General features: G+C 36.2%; 1 protein-coding gene across 2 annotated transcripts in view; it reads left to right on the plus strand.

Moving 5' to 3' along the window:
• LOC128902071 (zinc finger RNA-binding protein-like) overlaps positions 1-17,438 on the plus strand; it is a 74,822-nt gene that overhangs the window by 34,375 nt on the left and 23,009 nt on the right. The window contains exons 4-12 of one of the 2 annotated variants that reach the window (XM_054184418.1): positions 1,239-1,377; positions 2,137-2,355; positions 3,669-3,913; positions 4,919-5,110; positions 11,828-12,131; positions 13,103-13,296; positions 14,270-14,389; positions 15,359-15,504; positions 15,901-16,063. In XM_054184418.1, the coding sequence (XP_054040393.1) occupies positions 1,239-1,377; positions 2,137-2,355; positions 3,669-3,913; positions 4,919-5,110; positions 11,828-12,131; positions 13,103-13,296; positions 14,270-14,389; positions 15,359-15,504; positions 15,901-16,063 (1,722 nt within the window). The remainder of the gene's footprint in view (positions 1-1,238; positions 1,378-2,136; positions 2,356-3,668; positions 3,914-4,918; positions 5,111-11,827; positions 12,132-13,102; positions 13,297-14,269; positions 14,390-15,358; positions 15,505-15,900; positions 16,064-17,438) is intronic. The other variant, XM_054184419.1, reaches the window with a different exon arrangement.

Raw genomic sequence — 17,438 nt, forward strand, 5'->3', positions numbered from 1 at the left:
TAGTTTCCCATTGGAAATGCGAGCTTTATTTGTATTTTTATCAGCTTTTTTGATACGTTAGCATTTGTTATTCAGTCTTCAGTGGATATTTCTAGGCTGGTGTGTTTATGCACAAGAATTATCAAACTCTTACGACGTGTCTCATAGTTAAAATGTGCATTTACTATGAGACAGCGGACACTGAAATAGTATGCCCCTTGTAACAATTATTTAACTTTTTAGTCCTAAAGTTATCAAGGCATTATCTAGATTTTAATTAGTATTTTTGTTTGTTGAAAAGGACTCTATTGTTGCTGTATGTTATAAATTCCTTTGCATGGCTTTTGTAATTTGTTACATATGGTAATGAATCGAAACGTAGGAGTCTTTCCAGTAGCATATTTACTCATAATTGCAAGGTAATTAAACTAGTCAGTTATTAGATGCATTCAGACAGAAAAGGGTCTCATAAACTAAAGAAAAATAATTCTACTGTACACAGGTTGGATGGAAAAGAGATTTTATTCTATTTCTTTGAAATAAAAATAAATTGTATACATTAGTTCATTTCAGCTAATGTAGTTTGTGCCTTGCTACCCCTCAGTTGATCAATTCTTTACACTTTACCATAAATATGATGAGGATGGGAGAATATATGTACATGCATATAGTGTCTTCCAAGCCCTCCCCTTCTAAGCTTACTAACCATCTCCTGAGTTCTGGAGGCTTCAAATGGGCTACTTGCCTTGCCTTAATAAACTAGATATGGTTCTCCAATGGAATAATTGATACACCAAAAAGTAAAGAAGGCTTGAAAAGTATTGTTGATGATGGGATTTTTAAAGACAATAAAGGGTCATGCTTGTAAATTTGTGAATTTATTGTGGTTTGTGGAGATCTGTGGTGTTTTTTTCCTTCATATGTTACAGGAATGTAATCTGATAAAATCATTATGAAAAAATAGTGAGAATAGTTCCTTTTCGGTAACAAAAATAATTTGTAATGGAAAGTGATTTAATAGCATGAGATAATTCCTATATTAAGTCTGAAAAAGACCATCAGGGTTGTCTTCAGGCCTGAAGCGTCTGTAAACTTAAATTTCTTTAATGCATATATTAGTATATAGTGTATCTGTAAAATTTTTTTTAATTCTACTTTAGTAGAATTGAAGAAAATTCTTTGACTCTGTTAATGATTTTTATTACTCCAGATATATACTTAAGGAGAAATTTGCTGGTTTTTCTTTTTTGAATTTTTAGGATTCCTATTCTTATGTTCGATCTACTGCCCCAGCTGTAGCTTATGACAGCAAACAATACTATCAACAACCAACAGCAACTGCTGTGGCTGCTGCTGCCCAGCCTCAACCTTCAGTAGCTGAATCGTACTACCAGACAGGTGGGTGGCATGATTTAAACTCCTGTCATTATACACAATCTGTGTACTACTTTAATACCTTAAAAGTCTGTCTTTGAATATTTCACATTATCTAGATTTTTAATTTTTTTTCTAGTTTTGACTGTCAATGTGTAGAAAAACTTGCTGCACCTAGAACTTGAACATTATTGTGATATTGCCATAAGTAACTATCTTTAAGATTTGGATTGTTATTAAATATACTCAAAACATACTTCTAGGAAAACTTTTTTGCTGAAGTAGGCTCAAAAAATCAAGGGCGGGTTCAGATGATAACTTGGTTAGACTTTTTTTTAATTCTTTAGTTAATGTATGTAGTTCTTTAATTATTGGTATCATGAATGCTGCAAAGCATAAATCCTATTTACTTTTTTTACTATAATTAGGAATAATAGGAAAGTTTAGATGCACTTTGTTTTAATATACTCTAGTAAAAAACCATTGAACTGGAAAGTTGTTTAAAAGCATGGCAGCACAGTTAAAAATACAAAACTAAATCTGAGGCTTACTAGTGTGAGCTGTGACACGATTAAACAGTTGTGTGATATATGTTAGGTGATGCATAACCATTACAGTAAAAACAAAGCAAAACAAAAAAGCAAAAAACCAACCAAACTAAAACAAAAAACTTGTTATGTTTTTATTCCCCAGTATATCATTAAGTATCACTTAATATGGTTTGCATTTCATTCAACTAAAACATATCAATGTTTGTACACTTCTATTTTCTATCCTAATTAGCTCCAAAAGCGGGATATAGCCAAGGGGCAACTCAGTATACCCAAGCCCAGCAAACACGACAAGTGACAGCTATAAAACCTGCAACCCCAAGTCCAGCAACGACTACATTTTCTATATATCCGGTATCCTCTACTGTGCAGCCAATAGCAGCTGCAGCTACTGTTGTTCCATCCTATACTCAAAGTGCAACGTACAGTACAACAGCAGTTACTTACTCTGGTAAGAATTTTGCATATTATGTTGCTGGGATCTTTGCAGTTGTTACAGGAGAGGATTTAAATACTCAGAATTTTAGCAGTTTGTGTTCAGTTACACCATAGTCTACTGAGAAGTATCAACCAGTTAAATCATAATAAGGGCAAAATATTTTGATGTATCTTTAAAAGAGATTTGATGTTTGTATATGCCTATTTTGTTACATGTGAGAATATACAAAGCATTGGCATTGTTACATGCACGGTGTTTTGTGACTTAATGTAAGGTTTGGAGAGAAAAGATGAGGGATAGAAAAAATAAGAAAACTCATCCACACAAATATAACCCAGGGAAATTGGGAGCATGCTGCCATCAAACAGCAGTTACAGAGACAGGGAGAGGCAGTCCAATATAAATCTTGTAAGTTTGGGTTGTCTTGACCTAAAATGGGAGGAGAATGGGTGCTAAAAAAAAAGACTTTCCTTCAAACATTAGAAATCCAAAAAGTAGTTAAACATGAAAAGACATTAATTTTATGGCCAGATGGTAATCAACTGTCATATTATAGCTACCTTGAACTTTTTGTTTTGTTTTCTGTTTAAAAAGGGATTTTAAGACTTCTTTGAAACAGAGCCTGATCAGAAAAATAGTTGAAACCAGTAAATAGTTGAACCGGTAGATGTAGAAAGTTTATGGGAAAACTGGCTCAAAGGTATGAAAGCCCAGTTTCCTTGATTTATTCAACTTTGATACTAGAAATCAAGGAGTGTGTAGACAGGGTGTGCTGCAGAGGTTTTAGCAGGCAAGCAGCTTCTCTGCACTAAACCAATTTAAATCAGTGAAATAGAATGTAATAGCACTAGCCATTCTGTCTTTTATCTTAGTTTTTTTTCCCCCTTCCTCTACATAATGTCTGTCCTCCTTTTCATTTTGGAACTTGAACAATAAATCTGGTTCTGGAAGACTGCTTACTTCAAGTGCCCTTTGATAAATCTTTTATTAAAATTCTTGTTACATCATATTTGGTCTTACCAGATGTACCAGGAAATTTCACATATTCTTTAGGGATGCTTTGATATATCTAACATAACTGTGTGTCTGTAAAGATTTGTCTAAAATCAAATATCTTTCTGATACAAGTGGTATGCTATGTATTTGTGTACTGTCAAACATCAAGAAATATTCAGACCGCCTAACAGGATCTTAGTAAATTGTTTATAATCCTGCCCTTCACACACCCCCCCAACTCTGTTGTGCAACATGCTTGGAATTAGTGTATTATTCAACTGATACATGATGTACAGTGATGTAACATTTATTTTATTTTGGTCTTTGAGGTGCCTCTTATTCCGGCTATGAAGCTGCAGTGTATTCAGCTGCATCATCCTATTACCAGCAGCAGCAGCAGCAACAGAAACAGGCAGTGGCAGCAGCTGCTGCTGCTGCAACAGCTGCTTGGACAGGGACCACCTTTACTAAAAAGGCACCATTCCAAAATAAGCAACTGAAACCAAAGCAACCTCCCAAACCACCCCAGATCCACTACTGTGATGTTTGTAAGATCAGCTGTGCTGGACCACAGGTACCTGTATTATATAATATTCTGCCATACACTTTAGTCATAATTTTTTCAGCTAAAAAAATGACCCCTTTAAGAATATTTGTTAATCTTTAAAGACCTGATTCTATACTTTTACTAAAGGAATAATTAAATGAAAATGTGTGCTATTATAGAAAGAGGTCCTATGAGAAGACAAAAAGATGCATCCCCTTAGCTTGTACAGAGAAGCTTCAGCTGTGCTTTGGACTCCAGAAGTATTCTAAACTTTGAATTTGATTTGCTTTTTTAACATGGCAAACTTCTTAGAAAATACTTTTTTCAAAACTTTGTGAATGGTAAGCCTGAAAATTTATTCTTCATTGTATTCCAGCATACCAGTTTAGTTTCACAGTGGGTACAAGTGCATAAAAAGTAGATATCAATTCATGCAGAGTGTTTGTGTGTGTGTTTGGCAAAACAGTTCTTACTCTTTAGGTAAATTTGTCACTATTTCCCACCATGTCTGCTCTATAGATTGCCAGTGTTGGTATAGGAACAAATAGCAACTTCTGCATTTCATTTTCAGCACAGCTTTATTTATGTGCTACCTTCTTTTGAATTTATTTTTTTAGTTCTCTGAATACATTTAATAACTGTGGTCTTGCAGTTTGGGGAAAATTCAAAATAAAGAATAACTCAATGCAATGCAGGAAACCGCAACTGAGATGCGGTTTTCTGATCTTATCAAACTTTCCATGGTAATGTCTGTTGACCAGTATTTGATTGAGGAAGTGAGAAGGTAGAGGAGAAAAGACCATATTGTATTACCTAAAAGTGGAATCCTGGTGGTGAAGAAAATTTCTTGGTCTTAGAAGTGGCCTGCTTATGCCTTAGAGTATGTCATATGGAAGAAATGTTCAGTGTAGGAAGTATTTCTCATACAAAGTTATGTGGTTTATGCTATGTTCTATATTACATGTATTCACATGAATGACGAACGAGCAGTACAAAGACGGATTATTGTGTGTGTATTGTTTATTTAAACAGACTTATAAAGAACACTTAGAAGGCCAGAAACACAAAAAGAAAGAAGCAGCATTAAAAGCTTCTCAGAACACAAATAACAGCAGCACTTCTGCTCGTGGAACTCAGAATCAGTTGCGCTGTGAGCTTTGTGATGTGTCTTGTACAGGAGCAGATGCTTATGCTGCCCATATCCGTGGAGCCAAGCATCAGAAAGTAAGAACTTTCTCTTCTCTTTATTATACAAGTCAGTTGTGTATTTCTTCCCATCATTTTTTCTCATCTTAGAGAGGAGAAAATATGCAGAAACAATATAACTTTAATTATTTTGTTTAAAGACGTTTAATTCTGCTTTTTGTTTCAAACTTATCCTTAAGCTCACTATTAGAAGGGCATCATTGTGAGAAAGGGACAAAAAATATTGCCACAGCATCAATGAGAAGAGGATGTATTGGGGAAAGTATGTAAATCGTAGGAAGAAGGTCTAGAGTAAGATGGGGAAAAGCGTCAATGGGGACATACAGTAGCATGCTTGTGCCCTCTAACTCTTTTCAAGACTTTTCTTGAAATTCTTCTTATTTGTCTGGTGTTGTGAACCTCTCGGTGCACTTTGAAACACTGTAAGCTGAGTCAGTGCCAGGGGACAGGACTATTATGCATCACTTTTTGGTATTTCTTGCAAAAAAATTGGCATATAGGAACAAGCAACAATGGCCTGTAGTAGACTTTATAATGAGTATGTTTGGAAGAGTTTTGGTAAGCATGCTTTCCCTACTGTCTGGGTGCAGTTAGGTGGACATTGTGGAATAAAGACTGCAGGCTGCACTGTGAACCCCTGTGACCTATGTTTTAAATTTGGCCATATAATAGTAAGTGAAATGGCAGTGTAGAGTGTGTGTTTAGATATTACAGATTTTACAGATATTATAGATTTGCAAATGAGCAACATTCTTCCACAAAAAAAAGAGGTAGATATTTAGCGTGGTAACTTAGCGAGTTTTCTTTGTAGGGTAATTCTTATCTTCCCCAAAATAAATTCTAATATCCTTATTAGCATCTTTGAGTTCAAGGAATTCTAGCACTCTTCATATGAAACGATATGCAGTTCAAGTGGCTTTACTAACTAGGCGGAGCTTAAAAATCACAGAATAATTTAGACTGAAACAAAGATTTGGAGGTCATCTGTTCTAACCTTGTGAACAGTTTGTGAACATTCAATTCAAGGTAACTTCATATTGCAATTCTTACAGTGTTTTAACTTACTATCAAAATAAACACCATTCTTTGATTTAAGAAGTTACAGGCAAAGGACATGGCAGCTTCAAATCTTACTCTGCTGCACTGCTCTAATAATACCTCTTCTGCCAGAGATTTTCATTCAAGAATAATGTATTTTATTCATACCACACCTATTTCTTTAGCTGATCATAATAGTAACAGTGCTTCCCCACCAAACTCACCTTAATTTCTATTTTCTAGGAACAACACACGTTCTTCGATACCCATCTCACGGCTCAGATTTCTATTGCACTGTGTTTTCACTACCCCAGCCACAGTCAGTTTACAGTCTACATGTTGCACTCAATTGTTCTGTTCCAGGTTCTGTAGGTGTTTCAGTCAACTACAGAAGGCCGTTTCCAGCACCTTACCTAATGTTTTTTGTCTCTCTCTACCTGCCCTAAACTGCTACATGCATATCTCTATTTCCCCATGCTCTTTGCTTCCTTCCTCCCAAATAAACTTGCTTCTATCCAAAAGTTTTACACCCCAGCGTATACCTAGCTTGCTCTCATCCTCCACATCTTACCTAAGGAACCTCAAGATCAAGAGAATTAATTCTTTACACACAATTATTGTACCACAGTGCATGAGAAAAGTATTTTTTGTAAAACATGTTTGACTCAAATCTTTGAATAACAACTATACTAATTTCTACTGACATTAATGATGGATAATACTAATCTTTCTGATGCATTAGTATCAGAAAAAGTGCCACATATTATGAAATACCACTATGATATTAAACCTCCTAGATAAGGTTGACTGCAGTGAGCTGTGACCGTGTATCTTTCTTGACACTAATCTCCAATTCCATGTCAATCTGATTTCCTGGGGAGTGAAGGGCCACACTAGCTCACAGTCTTGCAGAATTCATCCCAGAGCAAAGGCCACAGCAAAAATTAGCCTTGTCCACATTGTTGTCTGGTGTACAAAACTCCTTTCATCAAGTGAAATGAATTTTTCCCAAGACAGGTGCATGTTTTGATTTGATATTTTGCAAGCTGGACATAAGACTAACACTGCTGCTACTTTCATGGTATCAATGTTTAATATTGCTGTATACGCACAGAACTGTGATTCTGAAACTATATAACATGTAAAAATCTTTTTCCCGTTTGCAAGCTCTAAGTCCCCATTCCAAAACACTAAGGCATCAAAGAGTTATTAAGATCTCCCTGCCCAATTCTACACCACATGGTTTTGCTTAAAAATAAATTCAACTATAGTATAGCTTTAAAAAAAAGTATAATTCTAGGTAGATATTTAGCCTGGAAAAGTCCAGCCTGAACACTTACATTTGGCTAAGTTTTAGTAAAACTCCAGCAACAAAAAGTCCACACCCTGAGAACAAGCTTTCAAAAAGAAGGTGTCAGCCATCACTACTCCACATTAGTTATTAAAATAACTAGATTAATTATTTCACATTTCTGTTAATAATTTTTATTCCCCTTTTCAAAACCCCAAATATTCAAGAAGCAATTAAAAAATCTTTTCTGAACTGCACAAAGATCTTCAACAAGGTAACTGTAGCAGTGGTTTTTATGGCCTTCCAAAGTGAAAAAAGATGGCAGCACACCTAAAATGATTTAAAGTCAGAAGCTGGCTAGGAGGAAGAAAGCGCTGATCAATAGCAATTAATGAAGTATTGGTGTCCACTTAGCAAAACATTGTTTTCCAGAGTTCCAAAACCATACAGGTTTGTCTAATATAAATAGCTATTTAATATAGATTTGCAAATGAGCAACACTCTTCCACAAAAAAAAAAAAGTAGATGAGAACTTGTATTATAATTAAATATAAAGTAGCAGAATCCTCACTTGTTGGTTACTTTTATATAGTGAAACTGATAGAAGGTCTGGATTTCCTGTGATTTATCAGCCCAAGAATGACAGAGAATTAAGAGCATTTAAATTTAAGAAACAAATACTAAATTATCTTCTGGAGAACACTTTGTTCTTGTCCTTTTTCATTTCCAGCTATCGGCCTTTTCTAGTAAAAAAATTGAAGGTAGAAAGCTTTATTTATTTATCGCACATTAACAATATCAAGAAAATGCAACACTTTGATATAATGTTATCTATTTTGCCAGGTAATAACTTCAGGTGACTTAAGATTGTAAGATATTTTATTTTCCACATTAGGATATTTGTGGAATAAGTCATGCATTAAGAAACTTAATAAGGTATCTGTAGCAATTATTGTCAGAGGAATACACTTTCAGAAAAACGCAGCCTATTTCCATATAAGATATATAGCACATAAAAGGTATATAGAGAGGAAAGCACAGAAAAGATTCCCTATAAACCTCACTTTTCATCACACTGACTGATTTAATTTAAAAACAAAAATGAATTGTAAATCATGTGCACATAAGCTGAAGGAATATAAAAATGCTTATCTCCAGTGCATCTCTGTACTAACAACCAACACACACATTAACACTGCTGCTATTCCAGCTCCGTTTAGGGCAATGAACACTGAAAACTCTCTTCCCTAGAGGCAAAGGACATTTAATTTTTTTTTTATTTTTCTGAAGAGTGCTATTTTGATATAGAGTTATGATCAGGACTAAAACCAATTTTGTCTCTACCCAAACTACCAGCTTCCTCAGAAATGACAGCTTCTAAAACATATTCCTTGCAGGTTTTTTTTGCATGCAAATGCAGAAGTCATTTCCAGGCTAGCTTAGCACAACACTTAAGCTACTCTTAAAAATAATTTTTAAAATACAAATGACTTGAACTAAAAAAAAACACAAAACAAACCAAAACCGCCCCCCCCCAATTAAGCCCTTATTTCTCAAATTCTAACTGTTAGGAATACTTGAACATTTTAGCATTAAGGAAACCATACTTGTTGAGACCTAACTGCTAGATTTCTCAAAGTTTCATAGAATACTCTATTAGTATCAGAATAGCAAAAAATACAATTTTGCAGTTTTTCTTTCAGGGATATGAAGACTGAAACAAGTATGACCTAACTCTCCAAAAACTGAAAGAAGCACTATGATCTGCTGCTGCTTCAGTTTCTAACCTAGGAAGAGGCACTACTGAGTAACTGCTCAGATGAAGTTTCAGATGTTTTAATGGAACCTGGGCAGAGTAAAGTAAAAACAAAACAAAAATAATTATTAAATAAATAAATAATCAAATTAGCTTTTTTCTCCTAAACACACTTGACAATAAACAGCATAAAATGGTGAGATGAAATATCGCACTACAGTAAGTTGTATTTTAGAAGAGACTTCTGTTTTTCTAGAGCCTGTTACTCACTATAGGCATAAAATTTTGAAGACTGAATTTATCTTTTTAGAACTTTAATGAAAATTATTTCCTATTATTATAACTTTGTGAACAGAACATTTGTAATGCAATTCACTAGACCTGAAGGCACGCACATGTGCAATCCTCTCTTCCTGGTAACATATTCTGTGGCTCAACTACACATGGACTTAAAAAAAAAAAAAAGAGTTCTCTGTAGTAATTTTTGAGTTTCCATTCTTCTTGTTTCTAAAAGCATCCTCACGTCATTCCATTAAAAACAAAAAATACCAATTGCTAATGGATAGCTAAACCATATACTATCAATAACTCAAAGATGAATATCCTCATGTTTTGTTTTCAATACACCCTTACTGCTTTGTTCATCTTCACATTTAGTCTCACTACCTGATTGAAATCCAATCACATTCTGCAATGTTTTCCTTACTGTACATCACAACATAACTGCAAGTGTCTGTAACAGTGATGCAAATATATGCTCCGTATCTACCTCTCTTTACTCAGTTGCACACAATGGACAGTTCAATGCTGATACTGCTTCCTTCATTATCAAAACATTGATTTTATTCAAGTCTAGTTAACAGTCACATTCACAATGATAATGCAAGACAAAAAGAACTGAGCTTGAGATGTTACGTCTGCCTGAAAAAGTACCAGCTACTAACATTTTCCCTGTCAAAATCACAGAATCAAAGAATGGCTGAGGTTGGAAGGGAGGGTCATTTGGGGGTCCAATCCCACTCAAGCAGGGCCACCTAGAGCCAGTTGCCCAGGATCATGTCCAGACAGCTTTTGAATATCTCCAAGGAGGGAGACTCCACAAGTTCCCTGGGCAACCTGTGCCCATAACTCTGCCCATAACCTTTTCCTCATAACTCTGGCAAGGTTAATGTCAGCAACAGATACATTATTAATATTCAGCTTTTATAGCTCTTTGTATCTCAGAACACTGTACAAGTGGCATCAGTAACATCATTCCTATTAAAATAAATAAATCTCATAGCAAATTTAAAACCATTTCCCAATATTTTTTTTTGTTAGTACAAGAACAAAAATTATAATTTAGATAGACTTGCCTGGTATTCTTTCTTTCATTATTAAGTTGAGCCATTACATTTTTGAGTTGTGCCCAGTAACTCCATAGGTATATGGAGTATGGTATATATTATCTTTTATATTTGGATGTTGCTTTCTCTTCCTCGTAGATAGTCATGAACTAACGCTAATTGATATTTCATTTTTACACTGATGACAACCTAAAAGGACTCTATTTCTTTGGTACACTGAAGAATCTTGTGCATTCTACTGGAAAAAAGTAATTTTGAAGAGTTACTTGAACTTAAATTTATAGTATTATGTGACATCAATATGTTTGTATTCTGATGGGGAACATGCTTAAAAAATAAGAACAAAACCCTAAAGTGTATGTATACAGTTGTGTGCATATCATGATTATGTACATGTGTTTGCATTAAAGGCATGTCTAGCAGATTTGTTTTGATGTTTTGGGGGGGTTCTTCTACTGCTACTTTCAAATCCAGTCTTTAGTTTTCATTTTGCATGTTTTGTTCTTATGGACTACATGCATTGCTTTTTCAGGTGATGGTCAGCTGTACCAAAAAGAAGTATTATTCTCTCTCAAGCATGTTGCGAAAAGGCCTCTGCTTATTACTTCTAAGAATAAGCACGTACCTCTTGACTTTCTATGAGATACTAAAGAGTTCTGAAATATGCCTCTTGCATCCTCCTTAACTGTCTCTGCAGACGTGCTTAAAAAAAAAACCCAAACAAAAACCAAACCAAACCAAAACAAAACCCCCTTTGCCTAAGGAATATCTTCAGTTTTGCTAGATAACCTGGAAAGTCTTTCAATATAAATACTCTTAAAATGTAGTGATCAAAAGAGACAGCGTTGTTGAATCTGAATTAAATAACCTCTATTTACAAATATTTTTTGGAACCAAAATAGTTCAATGTACTACAATTTTTGGAGGGAGAATAAAAGGCAACTAGGCAACAAAACAGTCACATTGAAACAGTTTGAGTAAAATGTTTCCTTGAGTTTTACTGGCTTGTGAGTTTATTGGCTTTCTGTTCCAGTCTACACAGCTTTTGGAGTAAATGTCTGAATTTCTAATGGAAATAAGCAATCTGAGATAGCTATTAACTACTTCCTTGTTACAGATGACAAGAACTTTTACATGTCCTTCCCCTCCCCCCGAGATCACTTTTTGTGAAGAAGCAATAACTTTTTAGAGGGTTTTTTTAGTGATATTGATGTTTCTGATAAAGCTTCCATAACCTATAACAAGTTCATTTTTTATAGCTATCCCAGTGAGATCATATTATGAATTTCTCTTTATTCTTATAGGTAGTAAAGTTGCACACAAAACTTGGCAAACCCATTCCTTCAACTGAACCTAATGTGGTTACCCAAGCTACTTCCTCAACATCCACATCTGCTTCCAAACCAACTGCCTCTGCTTCAAATATAGCAACTAGCAGCAGCAGCACTGTGAACTCCTCTGTTGCATCCTCTGCGGTGAAAATTCTTACTCCCACAGCAAACACACCACTTAACACAGCACCCAACAACAAAACATCTTCAACTGCTGCTAATATAGCTGTAAAGAAAATATCTACACCGAAAATAAACTTTGTTGGCAAGTACAGAAGTCAGTCTTTATTTTGAAACCTAACCTATTCTATATTTTTTTAAAGATCTTAGTGCAACAAATATGAATGTATTTAGTTAACTTTATGCATGAGTAACTCTGTTGTGTTCAAGAGAATTACTGATAGGTGAAAATAAGCACGTATATAAAAGTTTTGCTTCACAATTTCCGGTGTTTTCTGCCCTGTTGTCTCTACCTGACCTCCCTTGGAGGCTTCTCCCACCTTCATAAGAAGCCTCCCACCTTTGGTTTCTTATGTAGTAGCTGTTGAAGTATTGCAGTTTATAGTCCAGTTGGTCCTAATTTCAGTTTACAGCCTCGGCTGTTAAGGCAACCTGCAGTAGGTTGGTAGTTGACAACTGAGCAACTGAAACATCCTTGTGACACTGGAAATCTAACAGTGGAAACTTTTGAAATAAGCATGACAGACATTTAGAGATAGGAAGCAGTTGTTCAACAGTAAGCTATCCTGCTCTTGAAGGAAAGACCTATGCAGTTGCAACACTGAGAGTATACTACCTTTGTTAGTAAAAACGTTATAAGGTTTTGAAGTACTTTTTTGGATCCATTTACAAAAAAAAAAATCTGACCAAAAAAAAGATGATTGAAATATATTCGCTGAGTTGTTCCCATTTAGTCCTCTCTCTTTTGAAAAAGCATGAAAATGAACGATGAAAATTGCAACTATATAAAGCAAAAGGTTTTCTTGCTAAACTAAAACTAACTACTAACTAAACTAAGCTAAACTAAACTAAAAAAATAAGTGTTTAAATAACTTTTTGTTAAACTTCAAAAAAACAACCAACCTTTAATTGTATTTAAAATATGTTTAAGGTTTAACTAATTTTAAGAGACTGATAATGCTTTGGCCAGAACATTGATACTTGCAAATAAAGTCTTCAGTTTGCATATCATGTGTAATCATATTCTCATTTTATGAAAGTTAACGATTTAACTTTTTTGATTTCTAGGTGGTAATAAGCTTCAGACAACAGGAAGTAAACCGGAAGAAATGAAATCAGCTGAAAGTGTTAAAACAACAACTGCTTCTACAGTACAAACACAGGATGTAAAACCAGACACAGCAGCTGAACCAGTGACTCCTACGACTCTTGCTGTCTTGCAAAGTGATGTCCAGCCAGTGGGCCATGACTATGTGGAAGAGGTATTGATATGAAAATTTTGATTATTTTTTAAACTATTTTAGTGAAAAAATTATTCAACGTGAAACAATCACAGAATGGCTGAAGTTGGAAGGGACCTCTGGAAGTCATCTGGTCCAACCCCCCTGCTCAAGCAGGGCCACCTAGAGCCAGTTGCCCAGGATCATGTCCAGACAGCTTTTGAATATCTCCAAGGAGGGAGACTCCACAAGTTCCCTGGGCAACCTGTGCCAGTGCTCAGTCACCCTCACAGTAAAAAAAAAAGAAAAAAAAAAGTGTTTCCTGATGTTTAGAAGGAACCTCCTGTGTTTCAGTTTGTGCCCGTTGCCTCTGATCCTGTCACTGGGCACCACTGAAAACTGAAAAGAGCCTGTCTCTGTCCTCTTTGCACCCTCCCTCTGGGTATTTGTATACTTTAATAAGATCCCCCTGAGCCTTCTCTTCTCCAGGCTAAACAGTCCCAGCTCTCTCAGCCTTTCCTCATAGGAGAGATGCTCCAGTCTCTTCATCATCTTTGTGGCCTTTCATCGGGCTCTCTCCAGTACGTCCATGTCTCTCTTGCACTAGGGAGCCCAGAACTGGACACAGGACTCCAGGTGTGGCCTCACCAGTGCTGGGTTAGAGAGGAAGGATCAGCTCCCTTGACCTGCTGGCAATACTTTGTCTAATGCAGCCCAGGATGCCATTTGCCTTCTTTGCTGCAAGGGCACATTGCTGGCCCATGTTCAACTTGGTGTTCACCAGGACCCCCCAGGTCCTTTTCTGCCAAGCTGTTCTTTGTTCATTACCAAACACAATGGTGTGTCTGTCGGAATTAAAAGTTCTATTTTGCTTTCTTTCAGTTACTGTGTGAACTTTTTAGCGTGTTTTGAGATGGGTAGAAATTATCCAGTGTCACTGAATTAGATTGATTTTTACATCAGCTTTGTTTAAAAAAAAAAAAAAAAGACAAATGTGTTAAACTTTATTTTCCAGGTAAGAAATGATGAAGGAAAGGTGATCCGCTTTCACTGTAAACTTTGTGAATGCAGTTTTAATGATCCTAATGCCAAGGAGATGCACTTAAAAGGGAGGCGGCACAGACTTCAGTATAAGGTTAGTAGAAATGCTAATGCTTCTCTCTGAAAATCCACCAGATGTCAGCTGACTGATTACATGTTCTTACATTTAAAGAATAGTCAAAAGTAGGTACTGTGAGTAAACAGCATATAAAAAAAGCTAGAGAAATATATTTCTTAGGGAGTATAGTCTTTAAAGTTGTAATGCAGACTGTGAAACTGCATTTTGGTTTGGGTTTTGTTTTTTTAAACATTTTGAACAATGCTTTCAGGCAGCCTTTGCAACATTAAAATATTGTACAACATATGCAAGCAACAGTAGGTGCTTTATGTTGTTTACCATGAATTCCAAATAGTGTAAAATAGTAGTGCTCAATGTTTTTTGGCAGGATAAACCACATAAACCCTTTGTGGAGATGTTTGAGAAACGAGTGTTGCAGACTTTTTAGTCATGAATGGAGACACACCTATACTAACATATGGTGTGCGTTTTGATTATTATAAGATTATATAGGAAGAATCTACTGTGGTCACAAGAGATACAGTGGGTCTACATAATCATGAAAGGGATGAAAGAAGAGAAAAAATTGCCAGAAAAATGTATTCAGTAACTCATGATTATGCTCCTGTATGAGGGACCTTTGAGGAACAGGGTATCAGGAAGCACACTGTAGTTAAGATGAAATGTTTTTTTCAGGCTACAGAGTAGTCATCCTGCTACAGAATGAGCAGCAAATTACTTAGTATTTCATGTAACATTTTAATCTTAAATTGCTTTGTTCTCATATAGTTGAAGAAGGAATTCATGCTATTTGTAATAAGTTGCTATTTCTTTCCTTTAAAATACTCGCCACAGATTTTTCTTCTTCAACTATTCATTCAGTACAGTTCTAAAACTGCATTTTATCATAGACTAGTAGTGTGTGTTAAACATGTCAGAACTCCTCTGTAACTTTGAGATGACAAGAGGCAAACCAACATTTCATTCATTATTTTTCTGAACTAGAAAAAAGTAAACCCAGACTTACAAGTAGAAGTAAAGCCCAGTATTCGAGCAAGAAAAATTCAAGAAGAAAAGATGAGGAAACAGATGCAGAAAGAAGAATACTGGAGAAGACGAGAAGAGGAAGAACGGTGGAGGATGGAAATGAGGTAATGCATTCTGTTTCATCAATGAATGAGACAAAGCTGCAATCAGATTACCTAAAACTAACTGTTTCTGTAGTTACTTATTTTGAATACTTGCTTTGGGAACTCTGTTCTGTCTTGTTTTAAATTAAGTTGTCATTATCCCTCTGGGGTTTTTATTTGTTTTTGTTTGTTAGTGTTCAGTCCCTCAGAAGAATGTAGACTTACTAGAATTATTTGCTATAAATTCAGGCCCACTTTCAAAATAACCATTCATTTTAGTTACCCTCTGGAGTTCACTGGTGTTTGCTCATGACTACTAGAAATGGGTTAGTGAGTGAGGACATCCAAGAATTTATTTATAATGGTTGGAAGTATTTACTGCTATATAAAGAGAACACTTTGATTGATGCACTTCAGGCGATATGAAGAGGACATGTACTGGAGGAGAATGGAGGAAGAGCAGCATCACTGGGATGACCGTCGCAGAATACCAGATGGAGGATATCCTCATGGTCCTCCGGGACCTCTAGGCCTGCTGGGAGTTAGACCAGGAATGCCTCCTCAGCCCCAAGGACCAGCTGTGAGTTTCTTAACTTGAGGGGGAAGGCGGGGAAAAGAAATCATACTTGCCAGGAGGCACAGTTAAAAGCTAAATTATTCAGTGCTACTTGAATTGTCTCCAGTGTTTCTTAATAAAGGATTTGGAAAAGTGAAGAGAAAATCATATGCTAATGAAACTGTGTAGATGGACCTGTCTTCCAAAATAAATGGACCTGTCTTCCAAAATAAATCCACTTATATGATGAAAGGGTGCCTTGAAGACAAATATTGATTCTTCTGAAATACAAGTCACACTGAATTTGTGTACTACTTTTTATTTTATTTAATTGCATTATACTTTATTTATCTAATTGTGGACAAATGTATGGATAAAAAGTGGTTGGATCATCAGATCCAGGTGGTTAGTGGTGGGTCGTACTCTACCTGGAGGTCAGTAACAAGTGCAGTACCACATGAGTTTATCCTGGGATTTGTCTCATTAACACCTTATCAATGATCTGAAAGATGATGGAGTGAGTACACACTCATCAGGTTTGCAGCTGACACGAAAATGAGTTGGTTTGGGGTGGGGAGAACAGTTGATACCTTTGAGGGCAGGGCTGCCATCCAGAGCAACCTAGGCAGACTGGAGGAATGGACCAACAGGAACATTATAGAATTCTGCAAGGACAAATGCTTAATGCTGCACTTGGGAAGGTATAACCCCTTGCACCGAGGGGCTGGGGAGTGACAGGCTGTGTAGCGGCCCTGCTGAAAGGGACCTGGGGTTCTTGGCAGATAGCAAGTTGAACACGAGCCAACTGTGTGCCCTGGCAGCAAGGGAGGCCAACAGCATCCTGAGTGATATTAACAGGAGCATAATCAGTAGATAAAGGAAAGTGATCAGCTTTCATTAGACCCAAACTGCAATACTGCATTCAGTTTTGGGCTTTCCAGTACAAGAAAGGGTTCAGTATGGGGCTACTGGGATGGTCAGGGGTCTGGAGCGCGTGCCCTGTGAGGAGAGACTTGAGGGATCTGGGTTTGTTCACCCTGGAGAAGAGAGAGCTTCAGTGGGATGTAATAGCCTTCTAATACCTGTGCATTATAAAGACAACCTAGTCTGAGATAAAAGAGGTTCAGACTGAATACAGGAATATTTTAATTTTTTTTCACACAGACATTGTGCAGCTTCTATCTTTGTCAATTTTCAAGAACCGACTGGATAAAGCCCTGAGCAACATGATATGGTCTTATAGCTGACTATGGTTTGCACAGGAGGTTGGACTAGAGGACCTCCTGAGGTCCCTTCCTATTTGAATTCTTCTGTGATTCTATGAAAAGCAATCATGGATACTTTATTTTGCAGCAGTATGCAAGTATTTTCCAGTTAACAGAAAGACAATAGATGTTTA

Source organism: Rissa tridactyla, chromosome W (assembly GCF_028500815.1).
Source record: "Rissa tridactyla isolate bRisTri1 chromosome W, bRisTri1.patW.cur.20221130, whole genome shotgun sequence".
NCBI lineage: Eukaryota > Metazoa > Chordata > Aves > Charadriiformes > Laridae > Rissa > Rissa tridactyla.